Source organism: Numida meleagris, chromosome 2 (assembly GCF_002078875.1).
Source record: "Numida meleagris isolate 19003 breed g44 Domestic line chromosome 2, NumMel1.0, whole genome shotgun sequence".
NCBI classification, from domain to species: domain Eukaryota; kingdom Metazoa; phylum Chordata; class Aves; order Galliformes; family Numididae; genus Numida; species Numida meleagris.
In genome coordinates, this window is record NC_034410.1 from 102,816,625 (window position 1) to 102,838,711 (window position 22,087).

Consider the following 22,087-nt stretch of genomic DNA (forward strand, 5'->3'; position numbering starts at 1 on the left):
AGAGTAGAACTAGCACTGACATTTCAAAGTAAGCTGAGAAAGGGAAAACCTAAAAGTAGTAGTAGTAATACTTCTACAGTCCTGAGTGTAGACCTAGTGCAGAGAGAAATGCTCTTGCTGTCAAAATGTGTGCATCATCAGCTTTCTCTCTTCCCCTGGAATCTGCATAAACATGTGATGTGAACAAGGAAAAATGCACTTTTCTGACTGATGAGAAATTGCATGCTATGAATCACTGTTTAAATAAGGTAGTGTGAAAGGAAAATTGAAAATCAGGTATGTCTTCTGTGATTCCAGGCATTCATGGATTAAATTAAAACATCCATCTGTACCGAAATGTAACTATAGTCAAGATTTCAGTGGAGCAGGAGAAAGCTGAGTTGTCAGATGGAGCAAGTGTTTTTCTGGATATGCAACTGTCTTATGAATCTGCCCTGGCAAGGTTAGTTGAGAATGGGGGGAATCGTTCTAGATGTTGCTCTTGCAGTCTTAGTTTATGCACTATTTGAGTAGCAATATGTTGTCTTTACAGACTTTTATGCAAAGTTTTTTTGTTGCCTTGCAATTTCCTCTCATGCTTTTGGATGTGGAGGATGAAAAACTGCTTCTAAGCACATGGTTATAGCTTCATGTCTATTGGCCCTTTTTCTTTTTGTGCTTGCTGCTTGAACTGTGCTATTTATTTTAACTCAGACAAAAGCAATGTTTTAGGTTGTATTGTATGGTGTATCTTGACTTCTTTCAACAAACCAGGTAGTGAAAAGATTATTCTATTGAAACAGGGTTATTATACACCAGAAACTGTCATAAGCACGCATAGAATGTATGGGACTTATCAGATATTGGCTAACCTGCAAGAAAATTCTCGGAGTTACAGAATTGTTGGAGTTGGAAGGGATGGGATCAATCCCCCCCCCGCTAAAGCAGATTCCCTAGAGTTCAATACAATCCTCAAAGGAAAAAAAAGATGTTTAAATACTCTTATTTATTCTTATTTATTTATCTAGCATTTGTGTGTCCATTTCCTCCTTTTACGTGAAATGCCCTTATGTACTGGGATGTGTGAGCAACTACCGTGTGGGGCAATGGCGGTAGCTGCTGTTAAAGGTAAAAAGAGGTGATGTGCCAGCAAAAACAAGCTGCTCTGTAGCTCCTGTGAAGGATCTGCAGCCATTGAGGCCAGAAATCCATCTGGCTTTTTGTAGTTGTGACCCTGATGAAAGGTCTGGATTTTCAAGCGTCCAGCCCTTGTAAGGACTGGCAGGGAGGAAGGGGAGGCTTTGGCAGCTGAGTGGCTTCCAAATGCAGAGTGGATGACACTGTGTTGTGGCATACGATTCTCCTTAGAGTACTTTTAATTGAAAGCTTTAGTAAAAATACTTCTGTTTGTTAATTGTTGGTCATTGTTGCTGATGGGTTGTGAGAGAGGTGGTAGGCTCAATTGTGCTCTGCTGACATTGCTGTAGGCTTAAAAGGAAAAATAAACACCAAAGAAACAAAGCAGGAGAGGCTACTTTTTCATTGCAATCTTCCTATTTGGCTGTAAGCAGCTTTGATTAAATCCATAAATTTGAGTGTTTTTGGACAGATCCTTAACAGAGGGACATCTTCAAGTATGTGAATAGCCTTAGCTTTTAGTGGGGACCACTGCCTTCTGTGTAAGGGGGTGGTCTTTATGTAGGCAGGTGAACTGGTATTATTCAGGTTCCAGTTTCCAGTACAGGCTTCCTCTAAACTGTGTCTTCATCTGTAAGTGTGCACCTAAATGTTCAGAAAGCCGAAATGTGTAGAAGCAGCTAACTCTGATAGTGGTGATGCATTTTGCAGGCCAAAGAACTGTTTGAAGGGTGTTTACTATTAAAGTAATTCCAGTGGGGTCTGTGTGGTGGGGTTGAGGAATGGCTTGTCTTTTTTTTAATCCCAAATTTCTTTTGACTCAAATGATGGATTGATTTGCGATATGTCGCGTGAAGTTTTGATATGACTGTCTAGTCAAGTTTGTCACATGACTTTACAAGTTGTTTTCTGTCATAAAATGCAGAGTAAAGCTGTAGTAGGCTTTTAGCTTTTACTTTTTGGGCAGCCGTTTCTTGGAGTAAGAAACTAAATATTACATTTGTTTACATTTGCTTATCAGTGTGGTCTAGCTATTTCTTCCACAGAAACATAGCAGCAAAGCCATAGTATCCCTTGATTTCTAACAGTTTGCATGTTTTTCTCCAACAGGAACTGTTCTTATCAGAAGCAGTAATGGCCAGCTGATGCTAGTATCTCAACAAGCAATAGCACGAGCACAGCCTCAGCCACAAAATAACACAAGTGTACGACTGTCTGTACCTACCAGCACGCCTGCAGTCAGAATATGTGCTGTACAGGTAACTTCCCTCATAGTTTTAATTTGTATGTTAACGTGGTCATAACAGGGTTTGCAAATAAGCTTCAACTTAAAACCACTTCCCCTTATCCTGCCACTTTCTACCCTTGTAAAGAGTTGACTCCCCTCCTGTTTGTAGGCTCCCTTTAGGTACTGGAAGGCTGCAATGAGGTCACTCCACAGCCTTCCTTTCTCTAGGCTGAACAAGCCCAGCTCCCTCAGCCTGTCTTCGTAGGGCAGGTGCTCCAGCCCTCTGATCATCTTTGTGGCCCTCTGGACCCTCTTTAACAGCTCCCTCTCTTTCTTGTGTTGGGGGCCCCAGACCTGGACGCAGTACTCCAGATGGGGCCTCACAAGGGCAGAGTAGAGAGGGACGATGGCCTCCCTCTCCCTGCTGGCTACCGTTCTTCTGATGGATGTTCCTTCTCATTCCCTAAACTCTGCTGGCTTTTTGCTTACATTTTTTTTATAATGGAAAGTAAGAGTTGGTCCAAAAAAGCGACATCTACTTAGTACTCCCAACATCCTCATCCTTTAACCGTTTTATTTTGATTATGTAATGTGGCTAACTGTCCCTGAATATGTTCTCATATAGCTTTGTTGAAAAGTGTTCCAAGGATATGGGTTGTACGAATGTTACTTGTCTTGTTATTTTATAAGTGAGTATCTTGGTTTATATCAAACAAGAACAAATACTAACTTCAGGGTCTGTTTTGTCACTGGCTTGTCTGACAACTGTTCTCTGCATGTGTATGATTACTATTATTACTTTTTTCTTTAAGAACTCTGGCACCCAGTTAGTAAAGAAAGCAGTACCTACTCCTTTGAAAACTTTATCTCAAACAACAAATGCTGTGACTTCTACTGTTCAGCCACCTGCTGTTATACAGGTAGGTGACAAGCTTCATTGTACAATGAAAGAAGTGATGGAGAGAACTGTAGAAAATATAGATGTATTCTTGTTATTTCTAACTCTTACCTGGTTTTCACTAAGCTGATAACTTTTGATACTAATTTAATTATGCTTCTGCCAGCATGTGTCAGATCACCTTCCCTCTCTGCAGTAGAAAGCGCTTGCACAGTGGCAGTGAACAATGCGTAAAATAAATAGTCTGAAGAACCATTTTCAATGCATTTATGCTCTGTGACTGAGCTCCTCCAAGCTCCAGCTGAAGCTTTTCTGGGGCGTGGAGACTTCCTAATGCTTTTTTGTTTGGGTTCCCTGATTACCTAGGAGGAGAAAAGTGTACTTAAGAGGTGCTAAGGGGAAAATGAGCTGTCTGTACCAGTCAAGTTTTTGTTCAAGTTTGAGCTTTTGAGATTTTGTTTCCTTTTTCTCATTATAGGCTGAAGGAAGGTCATAGCTGAAGACCTCTGTTTTCCAAGTGAATTAAGTTAATTTAGTAGACATATTCCAAAGATATGACTGTAGATATGCAATTACTGGGAATGTCTTACTGTTTTTATACAGTGTTTTGTGTCTTGTTTCTCTTTAGTCAAGAGAAATGCTGTAGGACTACTCTGATGAGACTATTGGTCCTTATAGAGTATGAGACTTATAGATGCAGTTCTTTCTCTGCTCCAGGGGACCATGGGTCTGGATATACGTGTGAGCATGTGTGATGAAAAGAAAACTGCTTCATTCTGTTCTGTTCTCCCTGTAGGCTGGAGGAGAAGTGGTAGAGATTTTCCTTGTACTTGCCTCTTTTTTTTTTTGTGACCAAGAGCTTGAAGCTGACTGAGCTATAGTAGTTGACAAAGCATTCAGAAAATGAGGGAAAAAAAAAAAACCCAAGCTGGATATGTGTTCTTGACCTTGAGTGTTTGAAAGATGGAGAGATAAGTTTGCTGACAGCAGTAACTAACAGTCTGACTTACAGATTTGTCCTCCTGCTGTTCTTCTGTATTAGCAACTGAAAACTACCCATAGCTCTGTCTGTGATCTTTTATCTCTTCCTTTTCACTACAGGTGGATAATATTGGAATTGAAGGGGAAACCCAGAGACCTCTTCTAGTACGTTTTCTATTTTACTTGGAATGGAAACAATGTATGCTTTGTGTCTGTCAAGATTAATAATGGGTATTCCTGACCTATTTTTATTTTGGAATACTAGCTTGCAAACCATGTGTTTATGATCTCTACACGGAGGTCTTTAGAATGAAAAAGCAGTAGTCATCTGCTGTACTACCCTTACACTGCAGGAAAGAGATAAAGATTTCTTCCATTAGATGGATGAAGCTGCATACATTCTCACCATTTGATACCAGTAAATGTTGAGGATCATCATGATATTACATTTGTCTTTGAAAAGGTTCTGTACTTTCGTGGTTCATCTTTGATGTAATCAGTTCAACTTGTGATCTTGTGAAGTGTTTGAAGAGGTAGACAGTATTTTTGGCAAGAAGGTTTCTAGAAATGTGAACGTTTCTAATGAGCATAGGGCTTGATTTAGGCAGCAGGAGGGATGGCTAGAAAAAGTTAGTACTGCTGTTTTGTTTGGAATGGCTTTCTCAGAGCCCGTTTTGCAGAGTGTTGCAAAACCCTCAGTACAAGTCCCTTTTACAATAGAGTAAATAAGTACAGTATGGATGCACACTCTCATAGGGCCACTTCAGTGTTCACTCTGGGGATTCCAAAAGGAAAAGGTCTGACAAGGGAGCCTGTATTTAAGGCTGCAGGAGCTGCTTGGAGAAGGAAAGGAAAAGAGCCTTTGATTCTGGCTTCCTTGGTGGTGGCGTTGTTCAGCAGTCCTAAAAGAACTTGCTGGTGTTAGCCTTGAATGTTTTTTGAGGTCCGGAAGGGGAACGTTAGTGTACAAGTATGCCCTCACAAAAAGTGAGAGGCAGTGGAGATGAAATGATAATTGGCTTCATTGTGTTTCTTATCCTGTGCTAAGTGCAACCTGGCCTACACTGCTGTTTGCAAAACTCTCTCTGATTGCTGACTCCAGGACTGTTCTCATCTACAGAGATATTTGTTTGTTTTGATTCCTGCATGTTTGAGCTCAGAGGTTGTACAAAATACCTGCACTTCTAAAATCTTTTTTTCCTTGTTCCCAGATGGAATAACATAGTTGCAAAGTATGTAATTAGCATCATGCTGGGGCGCTTTCATTTAGATGCAGAACACTTCTCTTGAAATGGCTTGAAAATATGCAGAATTAATGCCACTGTGTGTGTGTGAGAGAGAGAGAGAGAGAGAGAGAGAGACTGTTTCTGTGTTGCTCGAAGTGAGAATGAGAATTGTCAGTAGTGGAAAAAGGTTGAGGGCAGATGACAGAAGTTAATTCCCATATACTTGTCTTCCTGGGAAAAGGGTGCAGCAGACTTCCTGTTGTTCCCTCCCTCAGCTGATAAAATACTGTTCTGGACCTGATGTGTAAACACACAATGGAATTTGCAAGAGAGCTGCTCCAGCAAACCTCATGTTTTCAGTTTTTAAAAGCCCAGGGCATTGCAGCTTGACAGTTCTGTACTTTGTCCCCTTCTGTCTTCCTCCCTTCCATCTGTTTGTGGGATTCTCGTGCCCAGTTTGCCTCCCTGTGGTCTTAGAGCTGTTGAGCTTCATCCTTGGAAGAGGCAGTGGTGGTGGCAAAGATCCTGCGGAGAGCTATTAAAGTGTTACCAACGGTGGGAGCCCAAGCTGGAAAGCTTTCTGGTAGCTGCCTGCTTCTTTCATATCAAACTGGCAGCACTTTGTGGGGGAGCAGGATACACCCAGGAAAAGAAAATATAACAAAAGTGCCAGTGTTTTGCTCTAGCTTTAAGCATTTGCTCACTAATTTTCCCTGTCCTGAAAGATTTAAAAATACTTTGATATTCTACATGTGCTCTGTCCTGTTCTGATTTTTTAATTTACTTTTTCAAATTGGTGATGAGGTAAGTTGGGCTCTTGCATTACCATCTTATGACTAACTGGTAATTAGCAATGTGATTGCTGAACGAAATTGATGTTTAAATGTGTTAAGAGTCAGTGAAAGCAATCATGTTGGGCAGATCTGAAACGTGAATTTGACCTACAAAACAGCCTTTTGTTTGAGAAGTTTGGGGAAGGGCTGGAGGAAAAAACAATACCTACCTGCAGGCTTCAAATGCTAAACTGAAACTTTTGCTTATTTCTGTATACTATGGCTTCAATCTGTGGCTTTTTAGTAGGCAACTTGAGAAAATGAAAGAAGCAGGTGTTTTTACAGACAAAATCTTACTTGTGTTCTGTTATTTTAGAAGAACAGGGTGGTAGTGGTGGTTGCTGTTGTTTTTATTAAACCTGAAATAGAAATGCACATGTTTAGTAGGTTTTCTTTGGCAACTAGTATTTTTCAGCCTGGTTTGCAAAGGAGAATGGCATTTGTGTGGGTTTTTTTCCTAAACTTTCACAACTCTCGTGCTGCTGGAGCTTCTGAATCTGTTGATAGATGAAGAGATTTGAAAAAGAGGTGAAAGTCTCATACATGAGTTTTGAGTGGGTTTGTGTTTGGACAAATTGGAGACAGACTGACATTGGTGCTCACGAGGTAAAAACAGGAAGAACTTCTTAGGTGCTTTCGTTCAGCTGTTTTTTGCTGGCGCATCCTTCCAAAATGGGCACGAGACATATTTTTCATCTGGTGCCTGTGTGATAGGAAACATAGGGGAAGAGAAGAATATAAATAATCACCTGAAGTTGTATTTATATTCAGAGTAGTGTCACTTGGCTTAGTTAGCTTTGAATTGATTAGTCTTAGACTGCAGAAGCCTGGAGAAGTTTGAACTTTGGTTTTGAACTACGTTTCTTCATGACTTCTTCACCTTTTCCTTCATTTGAAGTTACAGGCAGTTTCTTTTGTATGGGTAAGCCTTTGTCCTTCCCTACCACCCACTGACTTAAAAACAGGATGGCTATGGAGGTCCTGTGACTTCAAGTATTAAAAGGTCTCTCAAAGGAAAAAAAAAAAAAATCCAAACTTCCAAAAACAAAGATAAGATTCGTTCATTTATGTTTTATATAGTAATCTTGAGTGAGGAGGAAGGATGCTACTTACTATGCTAGCAGAATATAGCATGTGTTTGTCGTGTTAGTCTTCGGTTTAAAAAGTGTTAATTTTTTTTCTTTTCAGCCAGCAGCTGCAACAGCTAGTGTTACTGCAGTTACTGCTGTAAAGCCTTTGAGTACTGGAACACCTGTAAAACTTCCAGTTACAGGACCACCTGCACAATCCATCTCCCAAAAGGCAGTCTCTGTGAAAGCAGAGGGCACAACAGTAGCACAGACCAGCACTTCTACAGTAAGGAAAAAAAAAGTTTTTAATTAAAAATTAACATTCTCTACATTCATCAGAGGTTGGAGAGCCAACTTGACATCTAACAGTCTTCTCTTTATTTCCACCATAGGAGATGCTAGAGAATGTGAAGAAATGCAAGAATTTCCTTGCTACGCTAATAAAATTGGCATCTAGTAGTGGACCTCAAGCCACTGAGATGGGGCAGAATGTGAAGAATCTGGTGCAAAATCTATTGGTGAGACTTTTTTTACGCAAAATCTGTCATGTATATGTTGATTTTAATGTTGACTTCATAATTTTGTTCCTTTTCTTTCTACTTGTGTTGGTGTGCTGTTTTTTAAACAGCTGAAGAGTTGGATTTGTGGGAGAATTCATCAGACCCTCCAAAGTATTACATTACAACATTCATTTTAACTGGATTCCATATTGTAATTTTCCCTCTCATTCCTATTTCATTTTATGCACGCAGGTAACTGTGACACCAGGAAGAGTTGATTGTTTTTATGTAGTTTTTGGGTCTGGGCTGTTCTATGTTAGTGTAGTTTTGAGTCCTCAGTAGCAAGAGTTTTACTGTAGTAGCTGTAGTGCAATGCTGAGCCTGTATTACTGTTTTGCTTCAGGACTGAACTGAGTTGCACATTGATGGTGAAGCTCCATTGAAACGAGTATGAAATTATCTATATCTGTAGACAGTGAGATGGAGAAAATAATGTGGTGGCTTGCCAGCCTACCTCCTTGACTTGTGCTGTACCCCAGCACAGCTGGACTTTCTTGGTAATGGTTTCTCCTGCTACTCCTTTCCTCAGCATTTGACCCCTGCTGCTCTTTTCTTTTTTTCCACGTTAGCAGAAGGATATGTGCTGGTAGATGGAGATGGCTTTGCTAGTGGTACCAAAGGAATTTCTTAGTCTAGAAAAGCATGGTGTACAAAGAGGTGTAATTTCAGAGAACAGATTGTTTTAAGATGCAGCCTTGCAAAAATCTTTGATTTTCTTTTTCCCACTGCCTTTTTTTGTCCCTGCTGGACTATACACTACGATTCCATTGGAGCGTACTAGAATTAATCCTTGTTGTGCTTACAGTGCTTTTTTAAAGAACAGTAATTACCAGCCATTAATAAATTGTTTAACTGTGCATTTGTTTGGTTTTTGCAGTATTTTTAAAATGCTATTTTTCTGTTATTCGGTATGTGTGTATGGTGTGAATGCAAAATAAATTAATGTTTCATATGCATGAGGGAAACACGTAAGCAGCAGCTGTGAAGTAAAGTGGTACTTAAGGTAGCATTTCATGGAGTGGGTGTCGAGCACCTTAATATGCACTGAGATGTGGTGTACCAAATCCCTGCAATTGTATCAGTGGGACCTCAGTGACCTGTATCCACAGCCAGACAGGCAGCAGATCCAGAGACAAGAACTGAACTGCTTGAAGTTCTGTTCTATGAATACACACGGTCCTTAAGACCCCTGCTCTGATCACGTAGCTCCTTGAAACAGTTGTTCTGTGGGAGGATAGGGGTGAAAGGCATAATTTCTCTGCAGAAGGTTGGCAAGAGGGCCCCTCTGCCTTCTGTCTCCTGTACCTTTGTGAAGGAGGGAAGGGTCTCACCTGGCAGGGTGAGCAGTGGCCACCAGTCTGAGGCTGCACACCACTTCATCTGGGTTGCTGAGGCACTGACGTATAAGGGGGTCACGGGGGTCTATTGCAGCTTCCTAACCCTCTGAAGCCACTGAAATAGGTGTTTGTGGTGGGGAAGAGCAGAGAGCATTGAGGAGACTGAGCCAGAGGACTGTTGCCCTAATAGTATGCAGAAGTGATGTTCTGATGTTTCTCTTTCTCCAGAAAGCATTAAGTATTCTGCTTTATTATGCGTTAGTGAGCATTAGACTGGAATCGTTTTACAAAAGCTATTGAGTTATGTTTTGTCTCCGTTCTATATAAATTTTGATCCTTATGCAGATAAACTACCTTTATAGCAGTAAGTACTCCTGATGGATTTTACATATTTCTGCATAAAAGATGTACTCAAAAGGATCAATGTTACTTACAAATTTGTTTCTTTTAGTTCACTTTAGTGAATGTTTGAACAGATATCCTCATATGTATTAACAGCTACAGTGTCTGCTGGTGAACAAAGGAACTTAATTTTCTAATACTGTATCTAGATTATAACATCACTCTATCCTAAAATGCTTTCTTTAAACATACAGGAGGAAAAAAGTATTTGAGTACTGAAATTGAACAACACCATGATAATGTAAACTTCCATCCATTGCTGATGCACCTGAAAACAACAACAACAACAAAATTCATACCTATGAATTACTGTTGCAATTATTCTTTCCTCTTAGGAAGCAAAAATTGAACCAGAAGAATTTACAAAGAAACTGTACATAGAGCTCAAGTCTTCTCCACAGCCGTATTTAGTTCCTTTTCTCAAGGTAAGCATCTGATTGTGGATATAAGGTATTTAGTGGGGGGGAGGAGGACCAGAAGAGTTTTCAAATTGTTATTTCCTCCAATCGGTTGAGGAAATGGTGCTTAGCCTAGCTAAGGCTGTGTGATCCTGTGCTTGGAAAGATAGAGGTTTTTGTGGGGAATTTCAGAAGAGTTAACTTCAGCTGTGTTCTCAGGTTGGAGAGTAATTACTCTCCAGTAACTACTGGAGACAAATCTTTTGTAAACCAATACGTCTACAGTAGAGCAGTTACACTAAGATGACCTTTTACTTTCTCAGCAAAGCTGTAGCTATTTTGAATTCTAATACAGAAGAGTGACAACAGAAGCTGTTTTGCAGTATTTAAGCTTAAAGAATCTGCATAACACTGGAATTCTCTTGTCTGCTGGCTTGTGTTTATCTGGAGACTGTTGAAAATAAAAAAGCTCTCCTTTCTCCAGAAAGTTTCTGACAGGGCTGCTGCAACTTAGAGAAAGTAATCGGGGATAGCTCTATCTCCTTTCAAGCAAATAATTGCATACATAAGAAAATGCTTTCTACTGTGTATGTGCCTGCAGTAATCATAATGTAGAATAGAGTTTATTGACAAAACAAAAATGAACATCTTTGTCATATAACCACCACTAAATCCCAGCAAACTTGTAAAACTTGGTTATATTAACTGCAATGCAGACAGTATTCTTAGAATTGATAGATCTATACTTTTCGTTGATATTCAGTATAGACAGTTGAGAATCAAGGAAGAACAGTTAAGAGGTAAAGGTGGGAGAGAGGCTTTCTGGACTTTGCCTCTTTTAATACTTGGCAGTACATACAATGATGATCTGGTAATGTTGATACTACTTTGGGTGTCTAGTGCTGATTTGTTCAGGTATGGGATGAATACTGTTATAGTGGCAGCCTTCAAATGCTTTGCTAGTAAGTTAGCTACACTAGAAGACTAAAGCTGTGGAAGCTAGTAGAGCTGTTGGAAGGGGTCCGGAAGAAGACCACAGAGATATCAGAGGGCTGGAGCACCACTCCTAGGAAGAAAGGCTGAGGGAGCTGGGTTTGTTCATGCTGGAGAAGGGTCCAGGGAGACCTCATTGTGGTCTTCCAGTACGTAGAGAGCTTATAAACAGGAGGAAGACTGACTTTTTATATAGGTGGATGGTGATAGGAAAAGGGGGATGGTTTTAAACTAAAAGAGTGGAGATTTAGGTTAGATGTTAGGCAGAAATTCTTTACTCAGAGAGCAAAGAGGCACTGGCACAGTTGCCCAGAGAAGCTGTGGGTGCCCCATTCCTGGAAGCGTGCAAGGCCAGGTTGGATGGGGCCCTGGGCAGCTGAGCTGGTGGGTGGCAGCCCTGGGATTGGGTGAGCTTTTAAGGTCCTTTCCAACTTTAGTCAATCTATGATTCTCTGCTAGATTGATACAAAATGTTGGTATTTGTCCTTTTTAAAAAAATTCTGACTAAATTCCTGGTGTTTTTTAAATGCCCATGCAAAAACTCAAGGGGGCAAAAAAAAAAAAAAAGGCAGGTCTTCTTGCATCCTATTTATGTTATTATGACATATTGTGGTTCAGAGTTTTTCATGTTACTTTCTAGAATAATGCGTGCAACAACTGCAGCACAGGGTGCTCTGTTACTTTTGGACAGCTATATTCTGGCTGCAGAATGACCCGGCTGTGCATGCAGGGTCAGCACAGCTGACTAAGCTTTTCTTTGAGCTCTGGTAGCTGCCAGAGCAAGTTTGGCTTCATAAGTAATGTGTCTGCCTTCTGCAGGGTCCTGGCTAAGAATCCCTGCTGGACAGTAGCTGTGTTCCCAGAGCAGTGTGGAGGAATCTCGGTGTCACTGCACAGCTCCAGCCTGTGTCTGACACAGCCAGAACTTAATCTGGAGGTAGCAAGCCTCCTAGGACTAGTTCATGCCTAAGAACCAGGGAGTTTCTGCATTGCATTTGCTGACGCTTCTACGACCCTTTAAATTTCTCAGGCATTTGTTAGTTTACGCATAGCCCTGTCATCATGTGTTGATATTGACTTGGGATAAGGATGTGCATCTGCAATGTGGGGAGCAATTCAGTTTGGTGTGAGGACCTCAGGGCAGTTCCATGGGACTTAGAATGCCTGTGCCAGGCCTGGGCTGGTGTCATGCAGAGCTGCTGTGTGCTCTCAGGTATCACATAGGTTTTTCTGCTTTGGGCTGTATCCACACACCTGTAATCCTTAATGAGGTACCCTCTCCCAGTTGTATACTATGTTAACAATGAAATACTACGACTTCAACAGCATTGTTCAACACTGTCATGATTGAATTTAACTGACTTCATAGCGTTATCCATCCCTTAAAGCATCTTGCACCCTGGTTGCTTTTTTCTGACGCACCTTAAAGCTGTGTAGCTAGCACAGACCAGGCTTGCTTGGCACATTCTGTGGGCAGCTGCTATGGGACTGAGTGCCAAATGGCAGCTGACTTTACAGGCACTTCTCTACACTGCTGGCCTTGTTTGGGGGGAAACACTTGTGTCTCATGTCTGGGAAGAAGTTTGATAAGGGTTATTGCGAACTCACTTTAGCTAGTAAAGTGGAATTTTAGGGAAGGTTCTCTGTAGAGTTGTCCCTTATCTTTTGAGCTGCACCTTTTGATGCAGCTGTTGCATATATTTTGTTTCACTTGTTCCAACAGGTTGAAAAGAACATTGACTTTGGCTGCAAAGCCACCTTGATGTTCCTATCCTTGCTAGATGCTTTTGGTAAATAAACTGCATCAGGAACATGAGGAAAGTTAAGCAGTTCTTTAAAAGATGAGGAAGCAAACATTAAAGATAGAGGTGCTGTAGAAAGCCCAGATGTACAAACAATTTGCTCACTCGGTATATTAGCAAGACATCACGTTCCTGTTGTGTGAAGCCCAGAGCAACAGCGCTATGCTGGAGACATACAAACTTCAAAAACTGTCAGGGGAGAAAAGGTTTTGTGAGAATATACTGGTAGCTGCAGAAATGATTTCCCCTGATTCTGAGCCATAACAGATTGTAAATAGTCAAGGAGAAAATCTATGGAGGGCATGAAGATTATTCTGTCCATTAACCTTCTCAAACATAGCTGTACTAAAAATGAGATGTTGCCAGATATCTTTACTAATGTTCTCCTGTTGCAGAAAACTTAGCTGGCTTAAGCTGTGCTGCTGCAGCTATTCAGGCATTAGTAAAGTGGTATCCCCCCCTAGTGTAGATACAGCTGTATTGATGCACAAATACTTACGTCTTCAGGACTTGCTTCTGATCTTATTGGATAATTTGTAGCTCTCTGTTGAAGAAGATAAATGGAATAAACACAGCTGTTATGATATAGCAGTCTTTTTTTGGCAAAACAAAAAAATACCGAGATAGAATAGTTAAACTGGTCTTATTCTGGAGCTTAAATTCCACATACATACTAAACAAAAGAAACTTAGGGACAAATGTCTCCATAGGTAGTGTTTGCACCAGGTACTGAAGAAATGGTGACTGTTGTCTTTGTTCAACCTATGTTGGTGATTCTTAAATTAAATCTCCATCATTTTAAGAGCACTTGTGTATCTTCTATGAATTCTAGCAAAATATTTTGTTTGCAATTACCAGATTATTTCCTGATGGTAAGAAATTAAATTGAAATGTGAGGAAGAGGGTTCAGTTGCTAATGTAATGTTTAGCATTGTTAAAGACTTTTCTGGTGTTATGACCATTTTTTTTTTTGTCTTTTAGAAAAGCATGCTTGCCTTACGGCAGCTAATGCCGAATGCTCAGAGCTTTATCCAGCAGTGTATGCAGCAGCCTGCTCCGGCCCAAGAAGCTGTTTCAACTTGTACCTCTGCACTAACTCCTTCCACGGCAGTAGCAACCTCAGCTGTAGCAACCAGTTCTCTTCCTGTTACAAAACCAGTGTCTGCCTCCACAACAGTCACAGCCACTCCTGTTATAAAACCAGTCCTTTCCAGTGCATCGGTGACAACCTCTCTGCAGGTTGTGAAGCCTGTTCCTGCCTCTGCAGTGGTGACAGCCTCTCTTCGTCCTGCGCCTTCTGTCCTCACCACAACAATATCGACATCAGGGCTCACTGCTATCCAAACTGTAAAGCCAGTCTTCACCTCTGCAGTAGCATCATCGTCTCTCCAATCTGTAAAGCCAGTGCTCGTCTCTACAGTGGCATCCTCAGCGACAACTCCTCTCCAGCCTTTGAAACCTGTCATGGGCACCCCCATCAGTATTAAAATCTCACAGCCCAACTCCATTGTTGCGCAGCCAGTGGGTGCTCAGCAGGTGGTTAAAGTGAAACAGTTGGTAAGATGAATTTCTCTCCTCTGTAACTGGACTTCTTTGCTTTGACTCTTAACGTTTTGTCAAGGTGATCCCAATTTGCATCTTAGTGGTGTTCTTTTGTCATATGAAACTAGCCTGTCGTGAGTTAACCAGTTCTGTGATAGTTGTGGATGTTGTGCAGTTGCTGAAAAGGTCAATCTAAAGCCAGACTGCAAGCCAGGTCTTTTGCAAGATGTTCTGACCACTGTTCCACCAGACTGAACATCCAGATTGAAACATGAGAGAACATGTGTTCGGACTCCTGGTGTGCGTGCAGCTGTGCTAGCTTGGTATATGAAAGAGAAGGCAGGAAATGCTTGTGTCAGAGAAAGAAATTGATGATGGTGTCCTTATGTTAATTACCATCAGATGCCCTGTGTGGGCTGTGCCTCAGCTGACCCCCAAGGATTCCAGTCTCCCTACCTTTATAGACCCTCCTCTGCGCACTTTGCAGGAATAGGTGACTTGATGATGTGTAGTAATACACTAACTGAAAGGTATAAACTAGCTCAAGGAGCTTTTCGGAGGAGAATTCTGACCTCCAGATTTACTAAGATATGTTAATCATGAAGTCATCTAAAGTTGATTTTTTTTCTGTTAGGCCTCAATAGGTAACAAATTTCAGGAGGAATAAATATTGTATTAAAACAATACTCTCTAAAGCAATGTGTTAACATTTTTTACTGGCATAGGTTAACTTCTTAGGAATGCTAATGTTAAATGGCAGAAAATCTGGATCCACCAGTATATATCCAACAGAGAAACGTTGTAAAATAAGTTAGTTGGTAACTAAAAACCATTGGTTTATGGATTTTGGAGATAATGAGGAGTATGCTATATAAGTGGTCTATTGTAATATCGGGAGAATAGTCTTTTGGCAGATAAGTAACTCTACTTGTATAGGACTTCCTTGTAAAAATGTGTTCCTTCAAACAAAGGGAAAATACTATGCTTCCTCTGAAGCTAGATTTGCTTCCCACAGGTGTAGTAGTATGGTAGTGTGTGAATTTCCACTGTAGTTTGGTTGTTGTATATACTTGATTTAATAGTATTCAGATTCACTGAAGTGTTTGGCATTTGTTTTCTTCCTTTCAAAGTGTGTAAGATGGATGTAATAAAAGAATTATTCGAAGTAAAGGGCTTATTCTACCAGGTTTTCACCTCTTCAGACTTAACTAAGAACAGAGCATTGAACTGTATAGGGGAGGATCCTTTTTCTGAGTGTTTTTTTTTTAAAAAAAAAACCAATTATTGTGTATGTACTAACAAACTTGGATAGCAGTAGCTAGAGCCAAATTGGAAAAAGAATTGGTACCTTTATTGTCTTCAAGGACTAAATTTGAAATTCCAGCCAGAAGAAAATGAGGGCTTCTTAGGCTATACAAAGGCTGGAGAGCATTTGTTGGCTCCATGGCAAGCCATGTAATTCAGGGGAAAGATTGACCATCTGTACACACAGATGAGGAAACGTAACTCTGCACTAGGGAGTCAAGATGCTTTGTGAATATAATTTTCTTGAACTCATGAAATGACTTTTGCCTCCTTCGATACTGCAGTGTGGCATCCTTGATGCAATTGCTTTTCTTTACTCTGTGTACAAACGTTGACTTACATACAAAACATATTTTATTCTAATTTGGGTAGATCCCAGGCATAACAATTAAAATACTTTCTCTTCTTCAAAATTGGTGTTTAATTTTGGTCTTAGATGTGGTTGAAGGGCTTAGCTGACTACTGGCAGCTCAGCCATATCAGGATGTTGGTTTGTTCAGGCAACCAGTTAGCACAAGGAGCAAATTGGTGGAAATGGCTGCATCTTCTAGGGCTTCCCTGATGCCTTGTCTTTTAAAAGGACAGAGGGCCTGCCTGCTCCCACAAGAAAACAAATCAGAATCTTGCCTCCCTAAAGAAAAGGGTCCTGCTGCCAACTGAAAGGAAGCACATGCCAGCTGTGCAAATCTGCCCATACAGTGCTGCCAGCAATGTTTTTTCCCTTTCTGGCCCTGGGGGTTGTCTGATGCCATACATTCTCTTTGCATGTCCGTTTCTAATTTGTCTTTCTTGTGCTCAAGGAATGTTAAGCAAGCATCTTCTATGCTTTCATGTGCCAGCTCTATTGTAACATCATTGATGCTTCAGAATTCGACACCGCAGTGTTTTCCTATTAAAGCTGTGATGGGAGTGATGCAGCATGCAGCCATTTCTTTTCTGGAGCGTGAATATCACAACTCTGTGTCTGCATGGTGGACACTGAGGGATCTGCTCTTACAGGATGCATTTGGGACTGGACTGTGTCTGTGCTGCGAGTGTTGTACATGGCTTCCCAGCAGCTGCGCTCTCTGCAGGATGCCCTTACTGTGACTTTCTTCCTTAATGTGAACTCATTTAAGGGCATTTGCTTGCAAAGAATTTTCACCTGAGAAATAAAGCATGTCTTGCCAAAGCATTGCTTTGTCTTGTTAAAACATGATAAATCAAAGTTTGTTACCAACTGTCTTCTAATGTTAAGAACACTGCTATGAAACTACAGCTTAAAGAGCAAGAGCTTCACGGTGCAGTCCCTGCAGCCACCAGTAAGGTGTGCTCACTGGACACTGCTGGTGGCTAAAGCAACTCAGGTCTCTCTGAGGCAGCTGTTTCTGTATTGTCAGGTGCACTTTAAGTGTTGCTGCTCTTTATTCTCCTGTCTCTGTCAACTTACTTAAGGGGTACTAACCTGAAGAAAAGAGACAGTAACTCTTATAGATACCTCTTTTTGTAGGATTTCATTTTCTGGCGTTAGATCCTTGTTGAAATTTCTAGGATTGTTGCCCTTTGATGGTTCCGAGGACTTCCAGCTTTTGCTAGCCTAGCAGCTAGAATGGCAGACAAAAGCAGCTTCACTGCCAGTACATCCTTTCTGGTTTCTGGTTGATCTGATCTCCTCAGTTACTTGATTTATTTTCCAGTTTCCACCTAGGCTATTGATTTAGCATTGCCCGTCTGTTCTTTTGTCTGCTGCACCTTAATCTTGAATGCTTATGCTTCCTCCTGTGCTGTTTCAGTTTTTTGTATGCTGAAGATGAAGCACCATGCTCACTGACTGTAGGGAAGATCTCTAGGTGCCTGTCAGTATGGACGCTGGCAGATCCTGTGAGTAGTTTGTCCAAGCTGCTTGGTCGTTCAGTAATTATCTGAACATATAAATTGTGCTCTTAATGTTTTTGACTTCTGGCATATGGAAGCCGGATCTTTTTCAGAAAGATCAAACTGTGTCTCGGTTAAAAACAAATAGAAGCAAACATTAGTGTCTGTACTTGTTCGAGATGAAGTGCTCTGTGTGTGAGACTTTGTCCACAGTCAGTGCCTGAATTCCTATGGTTGTTTCATCTGCATAAAAATGTAGAGATATGCATCCTGTGTTTTTTCCTTAAGAATTCTGTGTTCTTTGTCTAGTTTTGGAACACCACCTTCAGCTCAGTTGTTTTACATTATCACTGTGTTGTCAAACCATGATGCTACAAGCAGCATGCAATAACTGGAGGAGTTGGGGGAGTGTACCTTGACATCTTCAGATGCAGAGCACGTCTTCTTGTGAATGTGTGGTTCTTTTGCTGATGATGTTCACTGATCAAATTTGAAGTTAAATGGCAGAAGGAGACAGCCTAATTTCTAATTGCAATAAATAATATCAATTCTTTACATCTAACTCTAAACTTGCATAGTTTATTTAAGTACAAGCACTGTTTGAGCATTCTTTAGACTTTCTGGAGTTTGACTTAAAAAGTAGAGAATATATTTTCTCAACCATTTAAAATTCCTTTCTGTTGGCTTCTTGCCTCTAACCAGAAGATGTTGGTAATTTTAATTACTTTTAATCCCTGGTAAAAAAAAAGGTCTTTCTGCAACTTGTTATCTGGAACTTTTGCAAAAGATATATCAAAAGCTGCAGTCTACGTTCAGCTAGCGAGGAGGCTTAGAAATGAAGCTTTGGGGATATTGCTATTACTTTCTTGCATTTTAATGGCTACCTCTGAAGAGGAGGAATTAGTATTTACAGGCTGTGCCTTCAGGTCTGTGTTGTGATGACATCCTGCTGTCTGGTTGTGTTTTTTTCAAGAGCCTTTTTAAACAACACTGTCAACGCTTTCCTTTATACCCTTCAGCAGTGTACCATTGTTTTTGTGCAAAGGTTCTACTCAGTATAGGTGTTGCTAGTTAGTACTTCATGTTCCATCTAACTGGTGCATTCCATGTACTTTTGTTTAACACTTCAAAACTTGGCATCTCAATTCACAATTGACCTTGCAGCTCCGCGAATGTGTTAGTAACTTCATAGTGTGTTCTCTTCATTGCAGGAAAAGAATTTCATGTAAGGCTTCTGTTTGTTTTGGTGGTTTTTATTTTTTGTTAAACTAGATATATGTGATACTTACCGTTTTGAACTTGGTGACAGGCGGTCTCAATATTCAATTGGTAGTCTGTTAAGAAAGACTTAGGAAAGCCTCTTAGTGTAGCAGATTGTGTAGAATTCAGTGAAATTTTCCTGATATAGCTATGGAGAGTAGAGGTGAAATGCCTGTTAGAGCTTGCTGAATAAGCTCAACACCAGTCATTAACATTTTGTTTCTTGATATTAAAGTTGGAAGTAGTTTTTCTTTGAGCGTGCTGGTTGTTATAAACTGAAAGCTAGACATGCTTGCATGCCCTGCAGCGCTTCTGACTGAATTAACATGTTGATATCTTAGTTCTCTGTATATTTATTTCAATATTCTCACTCCTCATATTGGATATTCCACTTGCAGGTAGTCCAGCAACCATCAGGAACCATTGTAAAGCAAGTATCCACACTTCCCCAGTCCTCAACACTGACTCTTCAGACACCTGCTGAGAAGAGGATGCCACTGAATACGCTTGTTCAAACAAACCAATTTCCTGCCGGTATGGAGAAACCTCTGTAATGGAGAAGGGAGAACACTGCTGAGGTGTAAAAATAAGTATAGACTCAACAGTAGATTTCAGGGAGCTAAGATGTTGTCTGTTGGAGCAATCAGTTCTGTTTTAGGAATCCTGATGAGAAGCTCAGCACCATGTCCACTTCTGATGCCTGTTAAGAACGTGTCACTCCATAGTAATTTACTTTTTAAAATACTGTGAGCAAGGTCCTTGCAGTAAACTTTCTTTGAACTGTCATAATCTTGAGAATCGCTTCAAGAGACTACTTTTTCCTTCAGCAGGCCCAGGTTGATGCATAATGTAAGTTTTTGCCCCAGACAACCAGTTTTCACTTAAACCTCCCACTAATCAGCATAGGGAGGTTGTTTGAGAGTGCAGGATTTTTGGCCTTACAGAACACCTAGAACATAGCACTTCAGAGTGTGTAGTTTCCTAATTGTTACTGAGTCTGCGGTAGCCTTTGTTAGAAGTGTGAACTGATTAAACAGCATTAAAAAGCATTTTGCTTTCTACTGTGGCATGTTCTTTGTTTTGTTTTAGGCTCTGTTCTGAAGCAAGTTACCCTGCCAGGAAATAAAATTCTGTCGCTTCAAGCATCTCCTGTTCAGAAAACTAAAATAAAGGAGAATGGAACAACATCCTTCAGGTAAAAGCAAACAACATAGTTTACTATAGGAAAGAACAAAAGAAACAGCACATATAGAGGAGGGAAGAGAGTCCAGATAAAAGCAGCTTTCTTTAGAGACTTATGATCAGTGTTTTTATCTTATAATATAAATTGTCAAAGAGGAATCTGAAAACTCAGACCTCGTAGTAGATCTTATTCCTAATATAGGAAAACTGTCTCTATGAGTTAGGTTTTTCATTATGTTATTTCAAGAGTGTAATTACACAAACAGTGCGCATCAGTGTGTATCAGTTTTTCATTTGTATAGGAGGCATATTGATCTTGATCCTGTGAGTACTGCTAACTAATCTAAAGTTACCCTGTATTAAAAGCTCTCCATAGTATTAAGTCAGATATAACCACTACTTTTTACAGATAGCATTGAGCTGTAATTTGGACTGGCTGGTAACCTGTTTAAAGCTGTGTGCTGTATTACAATATCTTTTATTAGCTCTTCTTACAAGCTTGTTCTTATATGTAGAGGTGAAACTCTTTGACTACACCTCTAATTGTGGCTTCTGGCATGTTCTCTAGGCTTTCAGATTTGAAGAATACTTAAAGCTTCTAGTTCTGATAACTGATTAACTTTTAAAAAGGAAAAATGATTTTTTTTTGTAGCTCTAAAATCTAATGTTGAAATAGAAGTGCAGGCTGCCATAATTATGCATTATTAGTTTTAAGACCTTAAGGCAAACTTGAAGTTAGTCTTCCAGAGGTAAAAGCAGACATGATAGCTTTAAGCTTTTGACCGATTCACTTCTCACTGTTTGAAAGCTATGGCTTTGTGTGTGCTGATGCAAACCCAAACAGAAATAAAAACAAACAGAACAACAAACAAAACACTTGATAAATATTTCAAAAAACAAAACCAAAGCTCCCTAGGAACGAGACTTTTCTGTACTCTTCCAGTAAAAAAATACATTAGCTTTCTAGGATGAAAAAGTTTGAACTGAGTTTCTTGAAGTTCTCCTGTCTACTTGTCAGGTTTTTAGAGTATTTATCTAGGAAAAACTGTACTTCTACAATGTGATCCAAGATGGATTTCTGCTCTGCTGGACTATGAATTTGTTGTTAGCTGAAGTCCATGAGAACTCAGATCTGAAATCTTTAGCTTAGCTTACTATTTTCTTGAAGATGTCTACTCTCCGAAGAATTCATTTGGATATCTTCTTGATGCTTGTACTCACCAACGCAACCAAGCAGGTCTAGCACTGCATACTGTTTTTCTAGCCTTGGCAATAGACTTGCCCCATTGAACCCTGAAGTAGTTTGCTCTCTTCTGTCCTGACTGTTAGTATTCCTGGCAAAGCTAATTTTCCTGACTTGTGATCCATCAATCAGCTGATGCATGAGGCAGAGAGCATCATGGCCTCCTTTCAGGTTTTGTGATGAGATTTGTTATGGACAGAGGATACATCTTTGTAACTGATGCGACTGTACATGGGTACTTAAGCTTCAATGAGAGACTGTAGTTTTATCATCAAGCCTGAGTCCTTTTGCCTTGTTTTGTTAGGATTTGGGAATGTGATACTTACCAAACCCTGCTTAAGTTGCATTTTGACCTTGTTTACTCTTTAATCACAGAATCACAGAATTGTATGGGTTGGAAGGGACCTCTGGAGGTCATCGAGTACAACCCCCCTGCTAGTGCAGGTTACCTAGAATAGTTTGCGTAAGAAAGCATCCAGGTGGATTTTTAATATCTCCAGAGAAGGAGGCTCAACAGCTTCTCTAGCAGCTTGTTCTAGCGTTCTGTTACTCTCAAAGCAAAGTTTTTTCATATGGAATTTCCTATATTTTTGGTTTTGTCTGTTTACTCCTTGTCCTATCACTGAGCACCAACGAAAGGAGCCTGTCCCTATCCACTTTACACATGCCCATTAGATATTTCTAACCATTGATAGGATCCCCTCTCTGTCTTCTCTAGGCTTAACAGTCCCATGTCTCTCAACCTTTTCTCGAAAGGGAGATGCTCCAGGCCCATAATCATCTTTGTAGCCCACTGGACTCTCTAGAAGATCCCTGTCTTTCTTGAGCTGGGGAGCCCCGAACTGGACACAGTACTC

At 40.4% G+C, this 22,087-nt stretch overlaps 1 protein-coding gene across 2 annotated transcripts in view; it reads left to right on the top strand.

The window, feature by feature from the left end:
* TAF4B (TATA-box binding protein associated factor 4b) overlaps positions 318 to 22,087 on the top strand; it is a 60,433-nt gene continuing 38,663 nt past the window's right edge. For both annotated transcript variants that reach the window (XM_021388376.1, XM_021388377.1), the window contains exons 1-9: positions 318 to 442; positions 2,227 to 2,375; positions 3,157 to 3,264; positions 7,471 to 7,638; positions 7,745 to 7,870; positions 9,987 to 10,076; positions 13,826 to 14,401; positions 19,204 to 19,339; positions 19,895 to 20,000. In XM_021388376.1, coding sequence (XP_021244051.1) covers positions 388 to 442; positions 2,227 to 2,375; positions 3,157 to 3,264; positions 7,471 to 7,638; positions 7,745 to 7,870; positions 9,987 to 10,076; positions 13,826 to 14,401; positions 19,204 to 19,339; positions 19,895 to 20,000 — 1,514 coding nt within the window. In that variant the 5' untranslated portion in view covers positions 318 to 387. The remainder of the gene's footprint in view (positions 443 to 2,226; positions 2,376 to 3,156; positions 3,265 to 7,470; positions 7,639 to 7,744; positions 7,871 to 9,986; positions 10,077 to 13,825; positions 14,402 to 19,203; positions 19,340 to 19,894; positions 20,001 to 22,087) is intronic.